We start from the raw sequence: 25,124 nt of genomic DNA on the forward strand, positions 1-25,124 counted from the left end.
TGAGAAATTTAAAAAATATTTACGGGAGTCAAAATGCACTTAATGTTTGGAGTACAGAAATTCCAACTAGAACAGAATTCATGAATTTTCTCATTGCTCTTACTGGGTAAGGATAAAATTTAATAATATGTATATGTGTGTGTGTGTAGAGAAAATGCGTGTGTATCAAAATTAAAAATATTAAGTTTATGCATATTACACAAACATTATATTCACCTTTGAATAAAGGTATTCAATGAGATACCCATTAATATCAATCACAAGAAAGTCTGTAAAGTATATCTACTCCATTGATATAAAGAACTGGACACTAACCTCTTAAAAGGTTAAGACTAGCTTCATAAAAAAAAAGAAAAAAAGCAGAGGGTAGTTAGTGAATGCTAGATCATTGATATGTTGTATAAGCATATGAATTTAATTTGAAAATATAAGTGGCAAATTCTGCTTTTTTATAAAGCAAGGTAATAATATTCTAACAATAAATCCTTATTAAAGGTTATAAAAATTGTTTCAAACTATTTCTCATCTTAGGATTGGTACTTTAAAATTTCATATCCAACTGTATATTGAAACTAAAATTTTCCATTATATGGATGATGATAAACTGAGTGGCTTTTAGAGCAGCTTAATCTTTATACTGCATATGGTAATGGTAAATATTTTAATTTCATTATTTAATAGAGAGGAAACCACATAACTGAAAAATGCTTAATGCTGAATAAAAACATTTCAGTTAAAATAAGTATTTGAAGACACACCATCCAAGAATGACCCACTTAAGAGAAATAATGAGACGTAAAATTAACCACTAACCTGAAAGGAAAGGAACCTGGCTGAACTTAGTATTCCTGTCAATGCTAAGTGTGAAACATAAAAGGTCAGCTTCGGTTTGGTTGGCATTTAAGATGTGAGCGGTATGAAATGGCTACAAAATAAGTTAAACATTTAACAATCTGAATTTTATATGTCAGAGAGTGGATTGTTTACTTGGTTCATTGGGCAACACAAAGCTCTAAAGATACCTGAGCAGAATGCCATGATCTCAGCTTTGTGTGTGGGGGTGGGGGGTGGGAGGTGGGTGGGTGGGGGTTGTGTAATCTCTAACTTTTCCTTGTTCTAAATTCAAGTGAGGATTTGCTTTCTGGAATTGACTTTCCTGTCTTTTTTTTTTTTTTTTTTCATGGCTGTCCTGGTTCTTTGTTGCTGTGCCAGCTTAATGGGCTTTCCAAGTGGCACTAGTGGTAAAGAATCTATCTGCCAATATAGGAGAGGCAAGAAATGCGTGTTGGAGTAGGAAATGGCACCCCACTCCAGTATACTGGCCTGGAATCTTCCAAGGGCAGAAGAGCCTGGCAGGCTACATACAGCCCATGGGGCCGTGAGTTGGTCACGACTGAGCACACACACCAGAATTTAAAACATAGATATTTTTCAACTCAGTAACTCCTCTTCTGATATCTATCTTGTGGAAATATATGCATATGTGAGCAAAAACATTTAGTGCAATGCTATTTTGCATTAGAAAGGATAAACAGAACTTCCCTGATGGTCCAGTGGCTAATAGTCTACATTCCCAAAGCAGGGGTCCCAGGTAAATGACTGATCCCTGGTCGGGGAACTAGATCACAGTTGCTGCAACTAAAGATGCCTTGTGCCACTAGATTTGGTGCAGCCAAATAAATAAATATTTTTTTGAAAAATAATATTTTTTTAAAGAGAAAGCAAAAACAATAAAAATTTGTGTTTAAAAAGTAGCTAAATTCAGGTACATTCACACTAGAGAATAACAGGAGACCAAATACAGATGTATGCACATCTGATATGACCCCAAATAGAAAGATCTCCAATAGATGAAAAATTAATAAACTGAAAAACTGTACCTATGGTAAAATTCCATTTATGTTAAATTGTCCTTTATATTTAAAAAGTAGATAGAAGTTGTAGATGCGTAGAGTAAGGTCTAGATGCTCAAAATACAGTGATGACCTCTGGGAAGAGAGGAGAGTTTGTAGAAAAAAGGTGATAACACCAGCATTAAGTGCTTACTTTAAATACATCTGTTTTTCTAATGCAACAAGATATCTATGTATTACTTATGCAATTAAAAAATAAACATCACAAAGTAAATTCAAAAACAGAGTTATGAAAGAGGGAGCCTTCAGACTGCGGTAACAGTCTGATGAACATAAAAGGGAAACAAATTGGGTGGTGTTTGCAGAAATGGAGACCAGCTGGTCAGCGTAAGGGAGAGAAGTTTAGAGGTTGGAACTTGACAGCGGGTACCATGTGAGAAAGGAAGGTGGATGGACCTCAGAGGACTGGAATAGTGAGATTTTTTTTTTTATCAGAAACAGAAAATAAGAGAAGCCACTGATTTGTAAGGAGGAGATCATTTTTATTTTGGAAAGATCGAATTTGCAACACTGATATCCAGGTAAATACTGCAAGTTTCCTAGAAAGACATAATACTTAAAGTACACAGATCAGAACTACCCTGGGTTAATTGGCTAAATTCTCAACATAACAGTAGAAAGCAACTGTTAGTGGACACTGATTGTACTGCATTATGATCATTGTGCAATGTTCCATTTGTAGTTATATATACACACTTAATCCTGGGATAGCTATTTATATATATTTGGATAGTAAAACGGATCTTAGGAGGCTGCAATGTTATATTACAGAAAGAAATTCATTCACATTATTTTCAAGAACTAAATTCTTACAAAATGAGACCTATTTTCCATTGGGTACATATCCCACTTAAAACTGCATGGAAATCAAACTCCCTAATATGAATGAAATTTGCAAGGATAAAGAAAAGAGACTATAGGGAAGTATAATTATTATTAATATAAATTTAAATGGTCTAAGTCTTTTTCAAGACACTTTTTTCCTATCACAGTACCATTAAGATACTACTGCCCTGGGTCCTAGCAGGATGTTAAGTCTACCGATAGGGTGACTTGCGGCAATTTTAAAATGATTCAGATGGCTAAGCTTTTGCAACTAGAGGGTGCTGAAAGACCACAGAGGATTAGATACATCTCATTTTGTAAAGATTTAGTAATCAGTGACTCTTTTACAAATTAAAGTCTTCAATAAAATAGCCTTGAATTATAGGTTGCAGTTTGCATAAACTGTATGTAAACACACTTTATTATTGAATTAACCATCCAAGATCTCAGCTGCTACAAAATTCTCCACATAATGTAAATATACTTATTTGGCCTCATGTTTATGTTACGTGGATTACTGATAGTCCTAGTATCAGCTATGGAGAAATAAAAAGGTATTTTGGCTCTGATATTACTAGGAAATTCAAGTCTTATAGACCAGAAAGTACTTATTTTCAAGTTGGAACAAGATCAAAGCAAGTATAATTTAAGTAGTCCAGACTTTCAGCAAGAAAGAAAATGCAACTAGAGGTGAGGCCTAATGAAGTAATCATTTACTTAATTGTTAAATGTTTTGTAACAAGTCAAACATTATTCAAATAAGAAAAAAGGAAATGAAAAAAATTAATTTTACTTTAAAATATGCTAGCATCTTAATAAAATAAAGAAGCTAAAATCTTTTAATGATTTTAATTTAATGATAATGGATTTTTCTTCCTAACTCAAGTTACTTCTAGTAATAAGGTATTTTCTTCTTGGTTTCTTAAAAATGGTATGAAATCACAATATTCATTACTATATTCCAATTTAAAATATTTATGACTCTTTTTAAGGCACAATGATTCTGTATACTCTGTATCAACAAAATAAAATCCATGAAAATATATTTAGGTTTTAAAGTGGATTAAATAGAATTTCTTTTATCAGAAATATTTAATCAATATATCTTCTTTCTTATCAGAAACCAGAATTCAGCATGAATGTAGGTAAATCTAGATTTCCCTTTGTTTCAAAAATGCTTACTGGATTTTATTGTCTGGCATTGCCAACACGGGCACACTTTAAAATTAGCTGACTTTACAAATTAGGAATCTTTTTGAACTTTATTTCTCCACAGCCCCCACATAATTATAGCTGATATATTTCTACTTATAAAGTTATACCATATGTAATACAATTTTGCTTTATCTGTAATAATACCATCTAAAATTATACAAGAATAAGATGGCTTTCTCTGAAAGTTACAAGGAAGATTTGAAATGCTACATACATTGGAATGCTGATCTTAACAGGGTTCAGCGTGCATACCATTTTATTATTGGAATTATCAGAAGTGTTTGCAATTTACACTAACTGGAGAGAAACGTTTGGATTTTATTTTATGTAGTATGCTTATCCTTCATTTATTCCTAAAGCAATTATGTTTGCTTTACCTAAGTACATCATGATTAGAGCACAGACATAACACAATCATGCTGCCATTCCACATGAAGGTGCCATATTTGTGTTACAATCCCATGGCATCCAAAATGCAATACACTGCTATGAAAATGCAAAGATTGTTCACAGATTGGCATTTATGAACGAGGTTGGTCACAATGCAATGGGATTATATTTCATATGAATGGAAAGGGTTTATCATAAATATATAGACCAGTAGATAACGTTGAAGAATAAGAAGCAAAAAGGAAACAAGGCTCTCGCGTAAAGGTCGATTCTCTTTGCTGCTGTTGGAATAACGGGTTTGGCCGGAGGCGGCTTCTTGTTGTTCTTGGCCTGAGACTTCCCAAGTCCATTGTTGACCTCAATGGGTTTTCCATAGCAGTCATAATTGGACAATTCAAAATCTCTCGGTAAGCTTCCCACGATGCTGAAGTCGTTTGATCTCAGATCAGACTTGGACGTACAAACCTTTTTGCATCTGGTCTCACCAACCTGAAAATAAAAATTAAAGACAGGTTATTGAGAATTTTTCTATTTATAAAGAATCTTCAGAAACATATTTTAAAAAATTTGATGGTTTATTCAGTTGGCTAGTGTCTCATTTAATCCACTAACAGAAATAATAGCCCACTGATTAAACCACGTAATTACCTGAACATTTATGGCTCTAAAATGTTGCCTATATAACAAGGCTTAGGTCATGGGCATCAACTTTCAGGAGGTTGTTTTATGTGAAGGGATCAAGGTGCCTATCATCCTTTATCTTAGGTGCTCCCAGGCTTGTGAGAGTTCTCAGCTGAAAGACTGATTAATAATAAAAATCCAACACTGAACTATGACACACATCATATTAGTAGACTATACAGAATACAAACATCTTCTGGTGCTTCTAACCTTTGACTTTCCTAGGGATTCTATTTCCAAATTGAGCAGTTTATAAATGACTGAAGCATGTATCTCTTCAGCGAGACAGACTGTGTCTATAAACCACACTCACAAATAACTAAAAATGGTCACAGTGATCATGAACCAAAGGCTGATGAGTGAAAGGCATTCATCACTTGTTGACTAAAGATAAAATAGCTAGAGAATCCAAAGAAATTGTGTATATTTCAACCAGATATTCAAGTAATCATCACTGAATTTCTAAATTTGACTCAATTTCCTCAATATACAAAATCATTATTTCACATTGAACTCTCTCTGGCCATCAGAAAAGCTCCTAGAAAAGATAGATGTATAGTGCTGACCAATGGTTTAAGGAGTGCCTCCACTGCTTAATCTTCCACTGTTCTTACTTCCCACCTTTGTGATTCATCTTTGGAGTCTTCACTAAAATATTTACTATTTTTACCAAAAAAGGAACTCATGTTACCATAACTCTCAGCATACTAGAGTTACACTAGTTTTTGCCTTATTAGTATAATATGTTGAGTAATTTTTTGAATTCTATTTACATTTACTAGATTATGCCTGGGTAAAAACGATGCTTAATGTAAGACATAAAACAAACTATTCTCCAGCAGTCTTCCAGGTACCAGGACACTGTCCTTTATCTGAACAGACACTGAGGCATTTTTTCTGGCAAAGTCAGGTGGCACTGTTTAGAGGTGGATAGCAAAGACAACCAACATACACCGAGTGAAAAAACAAGTGAAAATGTGTTCACACATCATCCTGGCTTTATGCATTTAAGTTATTTCTATATTTTTCAATCTTGAACAAGCACTAGTGATGCTTTTTTAAGCTGGTTTACAAATGTTGGCTTTACCATTATATCATTAGACCACATAGATATTTGTACAGTCCTGTTGGGTAGGAACTTTTGAAAAAGATGTTTAGGTAAATATAATAGTACAAAAACACATAAGAAGTGGACTTCCCTGGTGGCCCAGTGGTTAAGAATCTGCCTTCCAGTGCAGGGAACATGGGTTCAAATGCTGGTTGAGGAGTCAAGATCTCGCATGCCGCCCAAAAATGAAGCCTGTATGCCCACAGCTACTGACCACACACGACTCAAGTAGAGAAGCCCGGCTACCACAGCAGAAGAAGCCATGTGTCTCAGCTAAGACCATGCAACCAAATCAATAAATAATACACAAACAAACAAACAGCATACAAGAAACTGTTAATAAGTAGGAATGGGATTGAGGCTCTGGAAGTTCATCCTTCTTGAATGTCTTATATGTTAAAAAAAAAATGGGAATCACCAATATATTAAAATATTTAGAAAATGTCTGTTTAGCTCCATCCTGGTTTGATAGGACTTTGAGCTAAAGGGCGTGAACCTGAAAAAAGGGGATTCCTGATCCGCATTTTTTAATGTGTAATTTCAGTCTCCCCAGTGTGAGAGCCCGGTGGGGCTTATAAGGGAATTATGTCTTGATGGAGTCACCACTGTTCCAGAGTCTGATCCAAATCGGTTTTACACAGCACCTAGGAAAATGTCTGGAGAAAATAAGGACTCATCAATATAATGAGACATAACAAAGCTAGCAACTAGAATCAAAGTAATTTAAATGCAACTTTGGGAAATCATTCATATATATGCATGAATACATATATTTAATATTTACTTCCTGGTCTTCTATTTAAATTCCCCAATTTGAAATCTTAAAGGTCGCTTTCAGCAAGCAGTCCAGCATCACACACACACACACACACACACACACACACACACGTTTCCACTCACACACCTTCCCAGTAAGTGTCATAAACAGAAGACACAATTTGAAGCTCCAGGTTTTCAGAGTTGTTTGAAGGATGTGTAAGCGAACTGTATAAAGACTGAATCACAACCTGCACTGGAACAGAAATGGGGAACAGCCTGTATGTAACAAACCTTTGCATTATTCTCACTCTCAGAGCAGCCTTCTGTGGGTACTTCAGACGCTTCCTCCCTTTAGAATCCTCCACTCCAAAAGCACTAAAGATGCTTTGGAATCCACATATCAAAACAAAGGAGGACTTAAGCTTCTGACAGAAACTCAGGAAGCATGATTGTTATCAGTTTCTTTTTCTTTAATTTTTCTCAAAGAAAGCTGTACATATTTACTACAGAAATGCATTTACTCTGAGTTGGATTTTATTCATGACTGCACTAATGGTTTCATTATCTGTAAGTAACCAGACAAGTAGCCAAATTTATATGATATTATAATCTAAGTCATACATTTAAACACCTCAAATTTTCTAGTTTTTTAACATAAATTTATTCTTATTAATAGATTCTACCAGCAATGTTAATAATTCTAAAATTGTATTAATATCTATACAGTTTATTAAAAATGTAGACAATGCATGTTATATTTATTCTGAAAGATTGTTTAAATATAGTAAATACCTAAAAGAAGAATAATTACTTCAATGTTAAAGTGATAACATGAAAAAGCACCCCCAAAAGCTTCAGTTTGGTTATACTAAATGTTTAATCATTTAATTTATTAAACCCTCTATAAATGTATTTGGAGATTTTGATATTTGAAATGAGGGGTGTGAGTATGTGTGCGTGTGTTGGTGGAGAGAACCTCTACAATGGAAGTAATTTTCAATGATGTGACAGAATTGAATAAGGAATAAAATTAGGTTCCCTACCACTCATAATTCTTTACCTAATTAACTGGTCTCATCTTCTTTTGCTTATCAAACACTTCATATAAACACAACTTTCTTTAGTTCTTACTCTGCATATCAATATCAAATCGAATGTTTACATAAAAGTATGAAGATAAAATAAATACTATTTTGTACTTCCAAAATAAATATTACTTAATAAATACTTAAAATAAATATTATTTAATAAATACTATTTAATAAATATTTACAAAATAAATATTATTTTAAGCATCGCAATATCATATGCATAGGGACTAATTGAACTACGCAAGTAAGACAGTAACCCTACTTAACACATTCTTAAAGGTGATCTTGGTTCTATGATTCTCTAATTTATAATTCCCCCATTGCTCCTCTTATGAACATGTGACTCATTTACTTTCATCATATAAACTTGTCATTTCTGAAAATTACTGGTAGCAAAAATGAGGTATTAATGCTACGATAACGAGACTGTCAAGGATTAAAAAATGATGCACATAAGAACTTCCAAAAGCTTTCAGCTGTAGCCTCTAAGATTGTCTTTGTGGTCCTTCCCAACTTGAATCTACACACATGCAAAAGCAAATCACAGTAAGCAATGTTTTTGTTTTTTTTAATTTTAGGGAGATGTTGGCCGGAACAAAAAATAAATTCTTTTTCTTTTTTTGTAAACGACAATATTTCTTGGCCAGAAGACTTAGGTGTGATTTCATGGTGATAAAAATATCCTCTACAGATGATAAAGATGCTCAGAAGGGAATAATTCCTACATATTTTGCCATATTTAAATCAATTCTTATTTTAAAATACATACCATTATCATAAAGAAATAGCAATCATATTCATGCTACATGAACTGCAGCTCTGACTCATCTTGTGGATACTAGTGGTGGTTTAGTCACTAAGTCGTGTCTGACTCTTGCGACCCCATGGACGCCTGCCAAGCTCCTCTGTCCATGGGATTCTCCAGGCAAGAATACTGGAGTGGGTTGCCATTTCCTTCTCCAGAGGATCTTCCCGACTCAGGAATCAAACCTGGGTTTCCTGCATCGCAGGTGGATTCTTTACTGACTGAGCTATGAAGAAAGACTATGAAGGATACTGCTGCTGCTAAGTCGCTTCAGTGGTGTCCGACTATGTGCAACCCCATAGACGGCAGCCCACAGGCTCCCCCGTCCCTGGGATTCTCCAGGCAAGAACACTGGAGTGGGTTGCCATTTCCTCCTCCAATGCGTGAAAGTGAAAAGTAAAAGTGAAGCTGCTCAGTCATGTCCAACTCTTTGAGACCCCATGGACTGCAGCCTACCAGACTCCTCTGTCCATGGGATTCTCTAGGCAAGAGGACTGGAGTGGGTCGCCGTTGCCTTCTCCGACACTAGGGGTTGGAAATAGGTTCATGTGAACAGACATAGGTCCTCAACTGTTTTGATTGCATAAAAGTAGAAATATATGAGTGAAACAAATCAATAAACAAAATATTAGGATTTGTGGAGGAAGTACCAGATTTGCGGAAGGGAGAAACCTAAACAATTATATATGCCTGATGGCAAGTAATTTTAAAAATCAGTATCAAAATATTTCTACAATTCAAATTTCACTATGTTTCCATTAATTACCATTGTTATTCTGTCTAAAAATAAGTGATATATTCCCTGATTGAAGTTACTGAACAAAAACTTGTATTTTGAAAAGCAAAATATACTAGAACAAAAGTATTCTGAAACTAAAGCCATAATTATATTTCACATCAGCAAAATCAATAAATTAAAAGGGCAATGGTTTTTAAATTTCCTTTTTCATATTTTCTTTCGTGTGTCAATGTATAACAATCTTCTGAATTTGTCAATCTTACACATTTGCTGTAAGCTCGATGTACCTATTAAAGTTGAGTTATTTTTGGACTCATTTTCATTTTGAAGCTTGTCTCAGGATACAAATTTCACATAGGTTCCTGTGCATCTTGGAAATTTCATTTTGTAAGAAATAAGAGTATCTTAAATTGATTTCTAAAAAAAAATAAAATTGATTTCTGGAGATGAAAAGTGAAAGTCGCTCAGTTGTGTCTGACTCTTTGCAACCCATGGACTATAAAGTCCATGGAATTCTCCAGGCCAGAATACTGGAGTGGGTAGCCTTTTCTTTCTCCAGGGGAATCTTCCCAACCCAGGGATCAAACCCAGGTCCCCCGCATTGCAAGTGAATTCTTTACCAGCTGAGCCACCAAGAAAGCCCAAGAATACTAGAGCGGGTAGCCTATCCCTTCTCCAGCAGATCTTCCTGACTGGGGTTGAACTGGAGTCTCCTGCACAGCAGGTGGATTCTTTACCAGCTGAGCTACCAGGAAAACCCTGGAGATGAAAACCTCTGGTCAACTTTTCAACTCTAAAGCATTATTCTATGACTTTAGTATCAAAATGTTCTAGTAGTTTCAGAATCCAGGCATGTATGCTATTACTAGTTGCTAAAAACATAGAGAATAAAAACATAGGAGTTTTAAAATATGTTGATTTATTTAAATGCGTGTTTATTTAAATTATTTAAATATGTTGTTTTATTCATTTGGTAGTTATTTTAAAGCTTGAAAGCCAAATTTAGAATAATTCAGTCTAATATCCTGGATCCTACTTATCTTTTATATCTATGTTCACAGATCATGCTGGCATGTTCTCTATTACTCTGAAAATCTGAGTGTAAAGAATCTATTTCCACCAAGACACTGGTTCATGGAATTAAGACCTAAAATTCTGCTGGCATGTCAGTAAACAAAGAATGTTGCAGTCATTAACCAATCACATAACAGCCTCCACCCCCCTCTCCAGTGAGCCCTGAGGGAACTCAGGACGGAAAGAGGATGCCACCCATTTGGCAGTCAGTCCTGCAGCCACCCACAACGATGAACCCCAAGGAGACTCAGGATGAGAAAACACAGGGTCCTGGCCCAGACCGCTAAGGTGCACATCAGAGAAATGACTTCACTGAGCCCAGCCTCTTGCATCTTCCCTTACAGAGAAAAGAGCTAAATTCATTAACTTGAGAAGTCTGGCTTTTAATCTGTTACAAGATTAACAATAACCTTTTGTTTCAACTACCTAGTCTTTGTTGTAAAGACTTGTATAGCCTGGCTCCCCTCTTCCTCTTTGGAGCAGTTCTCTCAGCGTTCTCTGAGATGCCGTCTCCCAGGACTGAAGTCCTAAGAATACCCTCCGAATGAAACACAAGTCCCAACTTTTAGTTTGTGCATTTTTCTCCAGTCAGCAGAATATGTTAAGATTCCAAGTTCATGAGGCATGCTCTGTGACCGGGAATTTCTGCAGTTAGTCAGGCCCCAGGACATTTCAGACGATGGAGCTGACTCTGACACTGCTGGAGACCAGACACCTATTCTTTAGCACAGCTTCACTGTGTGAATCCAGATTTCTTGACGAGGGTTCAGGTCAGTGTGTTGGGGGATCAGTGGGCTGGAAACATGAGGAAGCAGTGAAAGACAGGGAGATGTGAATGGAGGGGTTGGCAGAGTCAAAAACTCAAAAAGTGAGCATCACCCTGGGGTGTAAGGGCCTCAGGGATCCCTCCTTCTGCTAGTGCCCTGGAGAAACACGTGTATGTTTCAGAAGGAAATCCTAAGCTTCTCACAAAGAAATGCCAATTCTTTGATGTGCCAACATGAGCCTTTCATCAGCCATTGGCTCTTTTAGGTACCACTGGGTGGCATTGGTGGTAACAGAGAAGAAAGTAAAATCCTGGAAAGGAGAACCATGATTTCTTTGAGAAGTTGTGTTCCTGATGCATGAAGGCAGTAGGTCTGAACTGGATTCGTAGATGGGGGGCTGCAACATAAACAGACACTTAAGAGCAGCCCACTGATACATCCCTATTTATTCACGAGAAAGCAGGAGGCAAGGTACAGGCACAAGGAGGATGCTGAGGGGCCCTGAAAGAACATGGGGCCCTTCTGCTCCCAGGAAGGTTGAGGGGGCACATCCTGGATGTTAGAAAAAGCAAACATAAGGCTGTGGAGGTGGAGAAAAGGAAGCAGGTCAACTGGGGACCTCGGGGGCCAAGGAAGGACATGGTGGTAAGTTCTTGCATTTCTTTTCCACTTCAGATGTCCTAGATTAGGAACTGAAAATGCCAATGGGTGCAGACAGAAATAGCCCCAATAACAGCCCCTCCTTCTAGACAGAGGACAAAGGAAGGGGCAGCTTAGGAAGACAGAAACCCTTCACACAATAACCTCTCTACTGGAGCCCACCATCACAGAAACAGCTGTGGCCCCACCCCTATCCACACCAGCAAGGACCAGGCAGGTAGCTGCATCCTGCCTTCCAGATGCTGTTACAGGTGCCCAGCCCTCCCTGGAGGGTACTGCAGGAGCCCAAGCAGGGAGCTGGCCCTCATTCCACCTGGACCAGTAACAAGGCCCTGCTCCCTGGGGAGCAGTTGGTGTTGGAGGGGATGGTGCAGGCAGGGCTGCCTCCCCACCCAGCAGCAAGCACCACGATGCTTCTCCTCTTCCCCTGGGTCATTGTCCTAGGAGGCAGGGCTCTCCCCATGGCAAGGCATACGGAAGCACCCCAGTGTCAGGAGGCCACACCGGGAAGAAAAGATGCCCAATGCCACCAGGGAGCAATGGGAGCCCTCACCTAACTGTGAGGGGCCCATCTGGCAGCAAGGAGACGGCAGTCTTCCTTCTCCTGTAAGGACACTCAGAGGAAGGCAGCAACAGAAAGTTTACAAAAGATGCAGAGCCTCATCACATAATATGAAATGTCCAGGTTGCAACAAAAAAATCACTCATCATACAAAGAATTGGAGAAGATATAAAATTGAAAATTGAAAAAATACAATCAGTAGAGATCAACACCAAGGTGAAACCGTATTAGAATTATCCGAGAAAGGTTTTAAAGCATGCATGACAAAAATGCATCAATCAGCAATTATGAACAATGAGAAACAATTAGGAACAAATGAGAAATGGAAAGCCTGAGAAAAGAAGTACAAAATCCCAGCAAAGAAAGAGAGAAAAGGAAGGAAGGACTGGAAAGAAAGAAAGAAAAAGAAAAACCATATGGAAATTTTATAACTGAAAAGCATGTTAAACCAAAATATGAGTATCAGTGGATAGGCTCAACAGGAAGATGAAGGGTGGGGAAAAGAATCCATAAACTAAGGATGTAACAGGAGAAATTACTGGGTCTGAACAAAAGGCAGAGAACTGACTACGATGAGGAGCAGAGCATTGGTGACGTATGGGCCCATAACAGAGCATCTGATATTTCTGGCATCACAGTCCTGGAAGGACGAGGTAAAGGTACTCAAAGAAATGATCACTGAAAAATTTTCCCATTTGGCAAGAAGCCTAAGCCTGCATCTTTTTATTTTAAACTTTTTTATTTTGTATTGGGGTATAGCCAATTAACGATTTAATAGTTTCAGCTGAACAGCGAAGGGATCCAGCTATATATATGCATGTACTAATTGTCCCTCAAACTTCCCTCCCATCCAGGCCACCACATAACATTAAGCAGAGTTCCATGTGCTATACAGTAAAGCCTGCATTTTTAACAAGCTGAACAAACCCCAAACAGGATGACCCCTAAGAAAACTATATCAAAATACATAATTAAACTTCTCAACAGTAAAGACAAAAAAAAAAAAAATCTTAAAAGCATCCAGAGAAAAATGACTTTACCTAAAGCAGAAAAACAATGTGAATGAAACAGGGTTCTCAGAAATCATGGAGGCGAGAAGGAAGGAACACAATATTTTTTAGGTGCTGAAAGAAAAGAATCATCAACCAGGAATCTTATTCCCAGTGAAAGCATCCTTTGGGAATGAAGGGAAACCAAGATATTCCCAGATGAAGGAAAACTAGAAGGATCTGTCATCAGGAGAGCTATCTAAAATAATGGATAATGAAATTCTCTAAAAGGAAAGAAAATAATAAAAGAACTTTGCAAAATCACAATAAAAGAAAGATCAAAGAAATGAAAAGTATCCACAAATACAAAAAACTTTCCTTCTCCCTTTGAGTTTTCCAAACTATTTTTGATGGCACAGCAAAAATTATAACACTTTCTAATTAGGTTCTAAGGAATATTTTCAATAATTCTGTCATATAGAGAGGAAAATAAAAGGTGTTAAGAGAGGTAACATCACATAAATTGATAGCATAATGACATTAAGAGACTGTGAAAAAGTCATGTATATATATAATGTAACACCTAGAATAATGATCAAGCGAGGTAGTGATACACTTAAAAACAATACAGGAAACTCAAAAAGTCATGCTAGAAACTGTTCAAGCAATCCACATAAAAGAAGGAAAAAAGAAAGATTTTAAAAATATAGAATACACAGGAAATAAAATATAAAATCGACTGAAGCCCTAACATATCAATAAATTCATTAAATTTAAATGATCTAAACATACAAATTAAAACACGATCATGGCAGAGGAGATTCAAAGCCAACCATATGCTGCCCACAAGAAACTCACTTCACATAGGATATAAACATGATGCATGGAAAAGGATGGAAAGAAATATGTTAAAGACATGATCTCTTTAAGGCCATGATAACTCCAGATGAATGGATATTTTATACTTATTCTTCATGAAGAGTAATAGGGTATAAAGAGCTCTAGGGCCTGAGGAACCTCCCTACAAGGTAGCAATGAAGAATTTGCAAACAGACTTGACTGAAGGCTCAGAAAATGAGTTGATCACTTAACAAAAACAAACAAAAAAGAGCTGCAGGCAGAACAACCTAAGAACAGTTTACTAGCCTCTGTATCTGAAAGTGTGTCTAACACTCTAGGGCTCAGTGGTGGTGGTGAACAAATGGACCTGGGCTGGGGCCGGGGTAGGCAGGTAGGCAAGGTTTCCCAGCTGCAGAATGGTCTGGACCTATTAGTCTCTTGTGAAACTTCCCCTGCTAAGTTCCATGGAATTGGTCCCCTGGATAAGGGTCTTCTCAACTTGAGGATATCAAGTAGGCATAATGGGATAAGTGGACAGGTGTTCTTAACCCATGACATTATCTGTGGCTCAAGGACTTATCAGTACCTGAATCTGGAGGCACTGTCCACTATTCTTGGCCCCATCACCAAGCAACAAGGCAAGGTAATGGTTTTTCAGTTCTTCTCCAGCTATTCACCCTGCACTGCACATATCCCAAACCATGGGCGTAGTTTCCCTATGGGCCAGGCACCCAGTAAAAAAGTAGCCTGCCTGACACGGTCTTTGTGAAGCCCTCCAACTTGATGAGGAAGAGGTGGCAGACTGAATCAAGAACACGGGCTCCCTATGCCTTCAGTGCTTCCCCCACAGTCCCCTGGCCATTCATGAAGGCTTGTCACATGAGAAACAGTAGGAAGGTCTGGAGTTCGGACAAGACCTCCACATTTGATAGTGAACATCATACTGAAGGAATTTAAGCATCCTTGAATTCCACGGAAGTCATCCAGCAATTTGATGGTTGATTCGCTAAGTGTTCTATTCTTTTCCAACAAGTAGATTGGGTTTAATTCCTTCTCATCTGTGAGCAAGAAATGAGTGTGAATCAATTCTACCAGCCCTTTACACCGACAGAACGCATTTCACTGGCCGACGTCAGACGTCATCCTTACCTGCAAGGTGCTAATGTGAACAGGTGTGCCTGTGCCATTAACAGTGTTCTTTTTAGCCACGTTTCCCCCTTTCCCATCTGCTTGCTCGGCCTTGGCAATTCTGGCTTTTTCTGCTTCAACTCGCTTGGGGTTATTGAGCATCACCTGGACGACTGCGTACTCCACCAGGGACGCAAAGCCGAAGAGGAGACAAGCGATGAGCCACACGTCCAGCGCCTTCACGTAGGACACCTTGGGAAGTTCTGCAGCCAGGGTTGTGCACTCAGAGGCCAAGCTCAGTACCGAGAAGATTCCTGCAGGACAGAGACCAGAATTCAAGACGCTTATTGCTGCTACTGCTGCTGCTGCTGCTTCAGTCGTGTCTGACTCTGTGAGACCCCACAGACGGCAGCCCACCAGGCTCCTCTGTCCCTGGGATTCTCCAGGCGAGAATACTGGAGAGGGTTGCCATTTCCTTCTCCAAGATGCTTCTTACTCCCATGAAACATCCTACAATCACTGCTCTTTGATGAAATCTGTCTCCAGTAACTGCAGAAGGAAATGGCAACCCACTCTGGTATGTTTGCCTGGGAAAGTCCATGGATGGAGGAGCCTGGTGGGCTACGGCCCATTCAGGTCACAAGAGCCAGACATGACTTAGAGACTAAACCACCACCACCTCTCCAGTAACCCACTGTCACTCAGGTTCCTTTAAAGCATAAAGAGAAGAAGAAGTACTATGTATATAATTTTTATGAAGGAATTATTTAATGTGGGTGAAGATGCATGTAAACACCTAACATTTTTTTTAAATAAATATAAATGTAAACCAAGGTATAAAAACCACCATTTGGATCTTACCTAAATATTAAAGATATCTAAAACTATTCCATAGTATCTCTAAGGAAGCCACAAAGCTCTCTGATTAGAGAAGTTATTTTACTTCTTAGCTTTATTCTAAACATCTATAGAGCTGAGTTTTGCTCCCTGAACTAAGTCAGAACAAGAATAGAACATAATAAAACAATTTTCTGATAAGGTTCAGAATTTTAAAAAATCTAATAGAAAAGACAAAGCAGAGAACATCCTGGATTATTTCAGGGAAAACAAATGATTCTAGTTTTTTAAGGAAAGAGTAAAATCTTGCTATATGTTTTATTAACCTTTATGGGACGCTAACTAGTTGTATATCAATTTAAGTCAAATAAGTGTAAAATCCCAAAGGAGAATAGCAATAATCCATCTCCCTCTTTCTCTCCGGTCCTGCCACACTCCTAAACTTTCCCTTGGTCTTCCTTCCTAGGTATTTTCAGAAGAGGGGCTGGGAAACATGACTCGTTGGGACCATCATCACCACATACTGGGCTGGAGCCTCAGGTAAGGTCAAGGAAGCCTCACTCTAAGTCAAGCAGGAGCAAGTTTGTCTCAGCTCTGAGAGTGAATTTCAATTATGGGGTTATGTGCACCTTTTTCCCCTTAGATGTGACCACTTCTGAGAGCTAGTGAATATATTACCCTAATGATGAAAGATGTACTTAGCTGTCTTTGCTCTTGCATAGGGAATATAGTAAGTACTATACTAATAACAATAATCAGCTGAAACATTGAAAAATATATATTCCATCAGTTGCATCATTTCAGAGGCTTCTGAAAGGTGTGGAGACTTTTTATTTTTGTTTGTAAATACTGAAGCACTAAGAGACTCTCCCAGAAAGAGAGAATTTGTGTAAAATATAACTTCTGCATATAGAAACAATATTAAGTATATGCATACACATGTATATAACAATATTATACATATATGTATATATTACATAAATGTATATATTTTTATTATTTTATATTATGTATATATATATATATAAACATATATATATTTAGGCTTGCTAAACATCTCATTTATGATTATAGTAACTATCCTTCATCTTGATGAAAGCTAATTATAAAATAGCACTATATTTTAAAACTTAACATAGGTTTTAATGTTTTCTAACCTGGAAGTGAAAAGTAGCATAAAAATCCAAGATCTTCTCAATCATTGCCCTAACCTCAGTTAATTATACTTATACTATGGTAAGTCATTTTTCCAAATCATTTTTTTAAATTTTTAATCAAATGTTATGTCAACTTAAGCAAAAAGGGGCCTTGAGATAGACTATACTGACGGTTCTCTGTGTTTTCATAGCATTCCATTCTCATCAATAACACAGAATGTATCACATTGTACCAAATTTAGTAGCATACTTGAACCTTTATCTTGACATATTAGAAACCTTTGAATGAAATGGGAGAATAGTGCCAGATTATAGAAGGTCTTGAAAGTTCTAGTGTGGATCTCTGATTGTATTTGGTAGAGAAATTATATTATCAAAAGAATGTTTCAGTAATGTCCCTCTAGTAGGGATATAGAAATAAACTAAGAAAGAGAAAATAGGAGATGTGGAAACAAAGAATAACAAAATGAAAGACAGGACTGATGTAGAAAGAAGGATTTTGGAGGAAACATTTTTTAAAACTTGGTTACCAGTTAAGGAAAGAAGGTAGACTAGACAAACTTCTGGACAGAACGACTGTAGAAACATGAAATACATTATAGGAACAGGAGGCTATAGAAAAGATGTGACTTTGAAAGGAAAATACCTAGTTAGGTCAGATGAGGGTCTAGAAACAAAAAACTGGTCACCACCACTCAGCACCGGCCACCTGGACTTGTTAAAGGACAAACTGGTCAGTATCATTCGGGGGAGTCATGGTGAAAAGGGAAGGGACTCTGAGGCAGGGATGCTCGGGTGTCAGAAAAAGGGGATCAAAGAAGAAGAGAAGAATTAGGAGGAACTGGATATTAACGGACATTTGGGAGGTATTTAAAGTCCCAGGTGTTAAGTTAATAAAAACCATGGTGGCCAATTCCATTAAGATTTGTATCATTTTGAAGAAGGAGGAATGGAAATGGAGATGAACTGAGGGACATGACCGTGTACCTCGTCTACAGGAAATCATATTAACATAGGAAATGTCCATTTGCTCTTTTATCCTAAAATAAGAAATCTGAAAAAATAACATTTTTCTAGACAAATGATTCAGTATTTTCTTAAGACAAATGTCAGATGGGATTACTTCACTTCTAACTAACCCATAGTGAAATTCTGCCCAAATTTTACTATATTATGAACCAATAAAAAGAAATGTGAAGCCCATCATTCATACAAATGTGGATTTTTATAATTTTAATAATGTGTTCTTAATAAAATATCCCTATTTAATGGAGCACCTCTCTAATAAATTTCAGGACTTCTTGGTTTAATATGTCTAAGGAAAGTGAAGTTGCTCAGTCATGTCCAACTCTTTGCGACCCCATGGATTGTAGCCCTACCAGGCTCCTCCATCCATGGGATTTTCCAGGCAAGAATACTGGAGTGGGTTGCCATTTCCTTCTCCAGGAGACCTTCTTGACCCAGGAACTAAACCTGGGTCTCCTGCATTGTAGGCAGATGCTTTACCATCTGAGCCACAGGGAAGTTCATGTTTACAAATGTTTAAAATATATAGTCCTTATTTGTCGTTTGTTAATTTTCTCTTCCTAGTGCAAAAACAAATCAAGTCTAGTTCCAAATCAGGGAATATGCCACAAAATTTATATAAATTCTGATAAATTTGTGTATGTCTACACATATTAAATGTTATAGCTGACAAATAATATAAATTAAAGCAATGATCAATTACATAAAGAACTGACCTGGAAAAAAACATTTATAAAGAATTCAGAGTGAAGAGAAAGCTGTTTGCAGCTCATCAGTATAAAAGAAAATACTTTATAGTGATAAAATCCTTAAAAGACCATTATTTATAGTGAACTCTGATTGACTATTGGATGTCCAGAGAGTTCTCATTCGGCCAATCTCAGAGGAAACATCTGTAGAATGATTCTTTAAAAGCACATATGCTAGGAATGCACTGAATTAAAGAGGAATACCCAAAACTAGAGGACCAAAAAAGGAAAAGAAGAAAAAAAGGGGGAAAAAAAGTGTGAAGAATGGAAAGGAAAAGAAAGGGGGTTCTATCCACAACACACAGAACCAACAGAGCGAGGTTAGGAGAAACTGTACACAGAAGCTACTATCTAAACCTCAAATCGTTTTTATCCCACAAGGAGATGAATTACAATACTCTCTAAATTCATACATATGTAGTTGTTACTAATAACATGAAAATTCACTTAAAAATATACTAAATTATTACATCAGCATGTTATCATTTCACATCACTCTAACCAAGGGACAGTTAAAAGCAAAACTACAATTGCTACCACGTGCAAATCCAAAAATACTTTTGAAATTTTTGGAGGAGATTCTTACAATCAAAAAGATCTTGAACCACTGCTCCAGACAATAAGAAAAGACTATACGAAGAAAGAAAGGTACTGTACGTGGCCTGCTAGAGATCTGAATTGTGACCTGAGTTACTCATCTTTTACATTTATGATTGAAAATTATTTGTTTTAAAAAATCCTTTTTTAGCAGCAACTAAAGCATTTCACGTACCAGGAAAAGAAAATGTTAAAGCTCACTTACAGTAAGAAGTATAAGACATTCCTTATAAAAGTATAAGCCTTTTATACTTAAAGAAATAACTGAAGACAAAGTCTACCTAAAATTCACAGAGGAAGCTTTGATTTTTGTTAGCAATGAAGAATGTAAATAAAAAAAAAAAACAGGAAGAAAAATAAAACTAGAATACAAAACCAATCTTTTTTTTAAAAAGCAAAATTAATCTAGAGTAAGTGATACATGTTTTTCTCCTAAATTTTTAAAAATAATATGAGCTATCCTAGGAAAAGATTGGAAAATTCATTTTGTAATCTTTGGAAACAATGTAGGGAAAAAATAGAGAAAGGAAAATATACACTGAGTCAACATAGCCATATTGAGAGAATATCCTGAAATTTAATCTAAGTCAGTAACATGATTTCATTTTTCTTTTTGGGTAAAATTATAAATATGTGTGGGTCTAATAACAGAGCTTCAAAATATCTGAAGCATAATTCCATAATTAGAGTTGGAGATTTTAACAACACCCTCATCAGTAACTATGACCTAGACAAAAGACAAGAAAGACTTTAAAAGTACTATCAACTAACTTGACTCCATTCATATTTATGAATACTACACCAGCAATGATAAACATGCACTGCAAGTGTGCATGGGATGATGCTAGGAAACATATGCTGGGCTCGGCCATTAAAAAACGCTCAATAAACATAAAAGTATTGACATCATAAAGTATGTTCCCTGATAAAATTAAATCATATTCAAGTACTTATGAAAATCCTAAATATTTGGAAACCAAACTACACATATCTAAAAAATCTATGGGCTCAATAAGAAATCATAATGTAAATAAGAAAAAAAATTTTAATGAAAGAAGGTAAAAATATACCAACATTTGTGCACTTCAGCTAATGTAGGGCTTACAAAGGAAATTTGTAACTTTAAGTACTCAAATTAAAAAAGAAGAAAGACCTAAAATGAACTGAGTTTCTACTTCAAGCATCAAAAAAAAAGCTCAAATAAAATCTATTGGAATCTAAAAAAGAGTAGGTATATGTTTCCGTATGGCTGATTCACGTTGCTGTGCAGCAGACACTAACACAATATTATGAATCAACCATGCTCCAATAAAAATTATTACTCCTAACAAATTAATTTTAAAAATTAAAAAAAACTAAAAATCTAAACTAAGTGAAAAGAAAGAATAAAGAGCCAAAATCAATGAAGAAGAAAAAGAAATAGAAAAAAATGAATGAAATCAAAGCTGATGTTTTGAAAATACAAACAAAATGGATAAACCTCTAGCTAGAGCAGTAAAAAAAAAAAAAAAAAAAAATCACCAGTTAACAACATCAGGAATATATAGGAATGAACACATTGCTACAGCTTGACATTAAAAGGAAAAATCAATATTACGAACATGTTTGTGCTAATAATTTTTCCAACTCATCTATCATCTAGGAATAAATTGGTAAAACTCATCAAATAAAGGGAAACAACATAAACATTTAGACATACACAGAGAAAGCATCTGGCAAAATTCAACAGTCATGATAAAAACCCTGCCAACTAGGAAAAGCAGGGAACCTCTTCAACCTGATCAAGAGAGCTACAGAATAGAGAGCCTGTATTATACACAACAGTGAATACTTCAACTATTGCTACCCAGAGTCAGGAATAAACATCTCTCACAATTCTATTCGACATTGTACTAGAGGCACCACAAGAAGACAGAAAAATTAAGTGTTTGGGAAGTATGTGACAGAGGAGTATATAAAAACAAGAAAAATGGTACCATTACATTGATAAACACTATTTTAGAAAAGCAAGACATACTTTCCCCACAAAATGAAGAAATCCCATTTCTAGGTGTTTATCCAAGAGTAATGAAAACATATGCCCACACAGAGGCTTGCACACAATTATTTGTAGCATCATCTGTAACACTCCAAAACTGGAAACAACCCAAATCTCCAACAACTGTTTAATGGGAAAGCGCACTGTTGAAGTGGAGCAGGACCCTGCGGTCTTTGTCCCTCATGTCCCCTGACTGCCTTCTCGAACAACTTAAGCCAAAGAATAACTTCAATCAGAGAAGTGAGAAAATGCAGAAACAAAAGAAAGCAAAGGATATCAAATAATAATAGATTAGTCATTGAAAGTGAAGTTGCTCAGTCGTGTCCGACTCTTTGTGACCCCGTGGAAGGTAGCCTACCAGTCTCTGCCATCCGTGGGATTTTCCAGGCAAGAATACCGGAGTGGGCTGCCATATCCTTCTCCAGGGAGATTAGTCATTAAGCATAGACGAAAACCTTTGGCTTCCCTACTGATTCAGTGGTAAAGAATCCTCCTGCAACACAGGAGATTCAGGAGATGCAGGTTCTATCCCTGAGTTGGGAAGATCCCCTGGAGGAGGAAATGGCACCCATTCCAGTACTCTTGCTGGGAAAATCCCATAGAGGAGCATGGTGGGCTATGGTCCATGTGGTCACAAAGAGTCAAAATGACTAAGCATGTGTGCATGCACGCACAAGAATCTTTAGTTCCTTCTCAAAGTTCAGATCAGTCGCTCAGTCATGTCCGACTCTTTGTGACTCCACGAACCACAGCAGGCCAGGCCTCCCTGTCCATCACCAACTCCCGGAGTCCACCCAAACCCACGTCCGTTGAGTCGATGATGCCATCCAACCATCTCATCCTCTGTCGTCCCTTCCTTCTCCTGCCCCCAATCCCTCCCAGCATCAAAGTCTTTTCCCAATGAGTCAGCTCTTCCCATCAGGAGGCCAAAGTATTGGAGTTTCAGCTTCAGCATCAGTCCTTCCAATGAACACCCAGGACTGATCTCCTTTAGGATGGACTGTTTGGATCTCCTTGCAGTCCAAGGGACTCTCAAGAGTCTTCTCCAACACCACAGTTCAAAAGCATCAACTCTTCGGCATTCAGCTTTCTTTACAGTCCAACTTTCACATCCATACATGACCACTGGAAAAACCATAGCCTTGACTAGATAGAATTTTGTTGGCAAAGTAATGTCTCTGCTTTTTAATAGGCCATCTAGGTTGGTCATAACTTTCCTTCCAAGGAGTAAGGGTCTTTTAATTTCATGGCTGCAATCACCATCTGCAGTGATTTTGGAGCCCAGAAAAATAAAGTCAGCCACTGTTTCCACTGTTTCCCCATCTATCTGCCATGAATTGATGGGACCAGATGCCATGATCTTAGTTCTCTGAATGTTGAGCTTTAGGCCAACTTTTTCACTCTCCTCTTTCATTTTCATCAAGAGACTCTTTAGTTCTTCTTCACTTTCTGCCATAAGGGTGGTGTCATCTGCATATCTGAGGTTATTGATATTTTTCCTGGCAAACTTCATTCCAGCTTGTGCTTCCTCCAGCTCAGCATTTCTCATGATGTACTCTGCATATAAGTTAAATAAGCAAGGTGACAATATACAGCCTTGAAGTACTCCTTTTCCTATTTGGAACCAGTCTGTTAGTCCATGTCCAGTTCCAACTGTTGCTTCCTGACCTACATACAGGTTTCTCAAGAGGCAGGTCAGGTGGTCTGCTATGCCCATCTCTTTCAGAATTTTCCACAGTTTATTTTGATCCACACAGTCAAAGGCTTTGGCATAGTCAATAAAGCAGAAATAGATTTCTGGAACTCTCTTGCTTTTTCGATGATCCATCAGATGTTGGCAATTTGATCTCTGGTTCCTCTGCCTTTTCTAAAACCAGCTTGAACATCTGGAAGTTCACAGTTCACGTATTGCTTAAGACTGGCTTGGAGAATTTTAAGCATTACTTTACTAGCGTGTGAGATGAATGCAATTGTGCAGTAGTTTGAGCATTCTTTGACATTGCCTTTCTTTGGGATTAGAATGAAAACTGACCTTTTCCAGTCCTGTGGCCACTGCTGAGTTTTCCAAATTTGCTGGCATATTGAGTGCAGCACTTTCACAGCATCATCTTTCATGATTTGAAATAGCTCAACTGGAATTCCATCACCTCCACTAGCTTTGTTCGTAGTGATGTGTCCTAAGGCCCACTTGACTTCACATTCCAGGATGTCTGGCTCTAGGTGAGATATCACACCATCGTGATTATCTGGGTCATGAAGATCTTTTTTGTACAGTTCTTCTGTGTATTTTTGCCACCTCTTTTTAATATCTTCTGCTTCTGTTAGGTCCCTACAATTTCTGTCCTTTATTGGGCCTATCTTTGCATGAAATGTTCCCTTGGTATCTCTAATTTTCTTGAAGAGATCTCTAGTCTTTCCCATTCTATTGTTTTCCTCTATTTCTTTGCACTGATGGCTGAGGAAGGCTTTCTTATCTCTCCTTGCTATTCTTTGGAACTCTGTATTCAAATGGGTATATCTTTCCTTTTCTCCTTTGCTTTTCGCTTCCCGTCTTTTCACAGCTATTTGTAAGTCCTCCTCAGACAGCCATTTTGCCTTTTTGCATTTCTTTTCCATGGGGATAGTCTTGATTCCTCTCTTGTACTATGTCACGCACCTCCATCTGTAGTTCATCAGGCACTCTATCAGATCTAGTCCCTCAAATCTATTTCTCACTTCCACTGTATAGTCATAAGGGATTTGATTTAGGTCATACTTGAATGGTCTAGTGGTTTTCTCCACTTTCTTCAATTTCAGTCTGAATTTGGCAATAAGTAGTTCATGATCTGAGCCACACTCAGCTCCTGATCTTGTTTTCGCTGACTATAGAGCTTCTCCATCTTTGGCTGCAAAGAATATAATCAATCTGATTTCAGTGTCGACCATCTGGTGATGTCCATGTGTAGAGTCTTCTCTTGTGTTGTTGGAAGAGGGTGTATGCTATGACCAGTGCATTCTCTTGGAAGAACTCTATTAGCCTTTGCCCTGCTTCATTCTGTCCTCCAAGGCTCAATTTGCCTGTTACTCCAGGTGTTTCTTCACTTCCTACTTTTGCATTCCAGTCCCCTATAATGAAAAGGACATCTTTCTTGGGTGTTAGTTCTAGAAGGTCTTGTAGGTCTTCATAGAACTGTT

General features: G+C 37.3%; 1 protein-coding gene across 2 annotated transcripts in view; it reads right to left on the reverse strand.

Moving 5' to 3' along the window:
- Nucleotides 1–2,374: 2,374 nt before the first annotated feature.
- Nucleotides 2,375–25,124, reverse strand: part of GLRB (glycine receptor beta) — a 94,325-nt gene continuing 71,575 nt past the window's right edge. For both annotated transcript variants that reach the window (XM_043487634.1, XM_043487644.1), the window contains exons 9-10: nucleotides 15,568–15,860; nucleotides 2,375–4,832 (exon numbers count right to left, since the gene is read on the reverse strand). In XM_043487634.1, the coding sequence (XP_043343569.1) occupies nucleotides 4,536–4,832; nucleotides 15,568–15,860 (590 nt within the window). In that variant the 3' untranslated portion in view covers nucleotides 2,375–4,535. The remainder of the gene's footprint in view (nucleotides 4,833–15,567; nucleotides 15,861–25,124) is intronic.

The sequence above is a fragment of the Cervus canadensis genome, chromosome 1 (genome assembly GCF_019320065.1).
Source record: "Cervus canadensis isolate Bull #8, Minnesota chromosome 1, ASM1932006v1, whole genome shotgun sequence".
NCBI classification, from domain to species: Eukaryota; Metazoa; Chordata; class Mammalia; order Artiodactyla; family Cervidae; genus Cervus; species Cervus canadensis.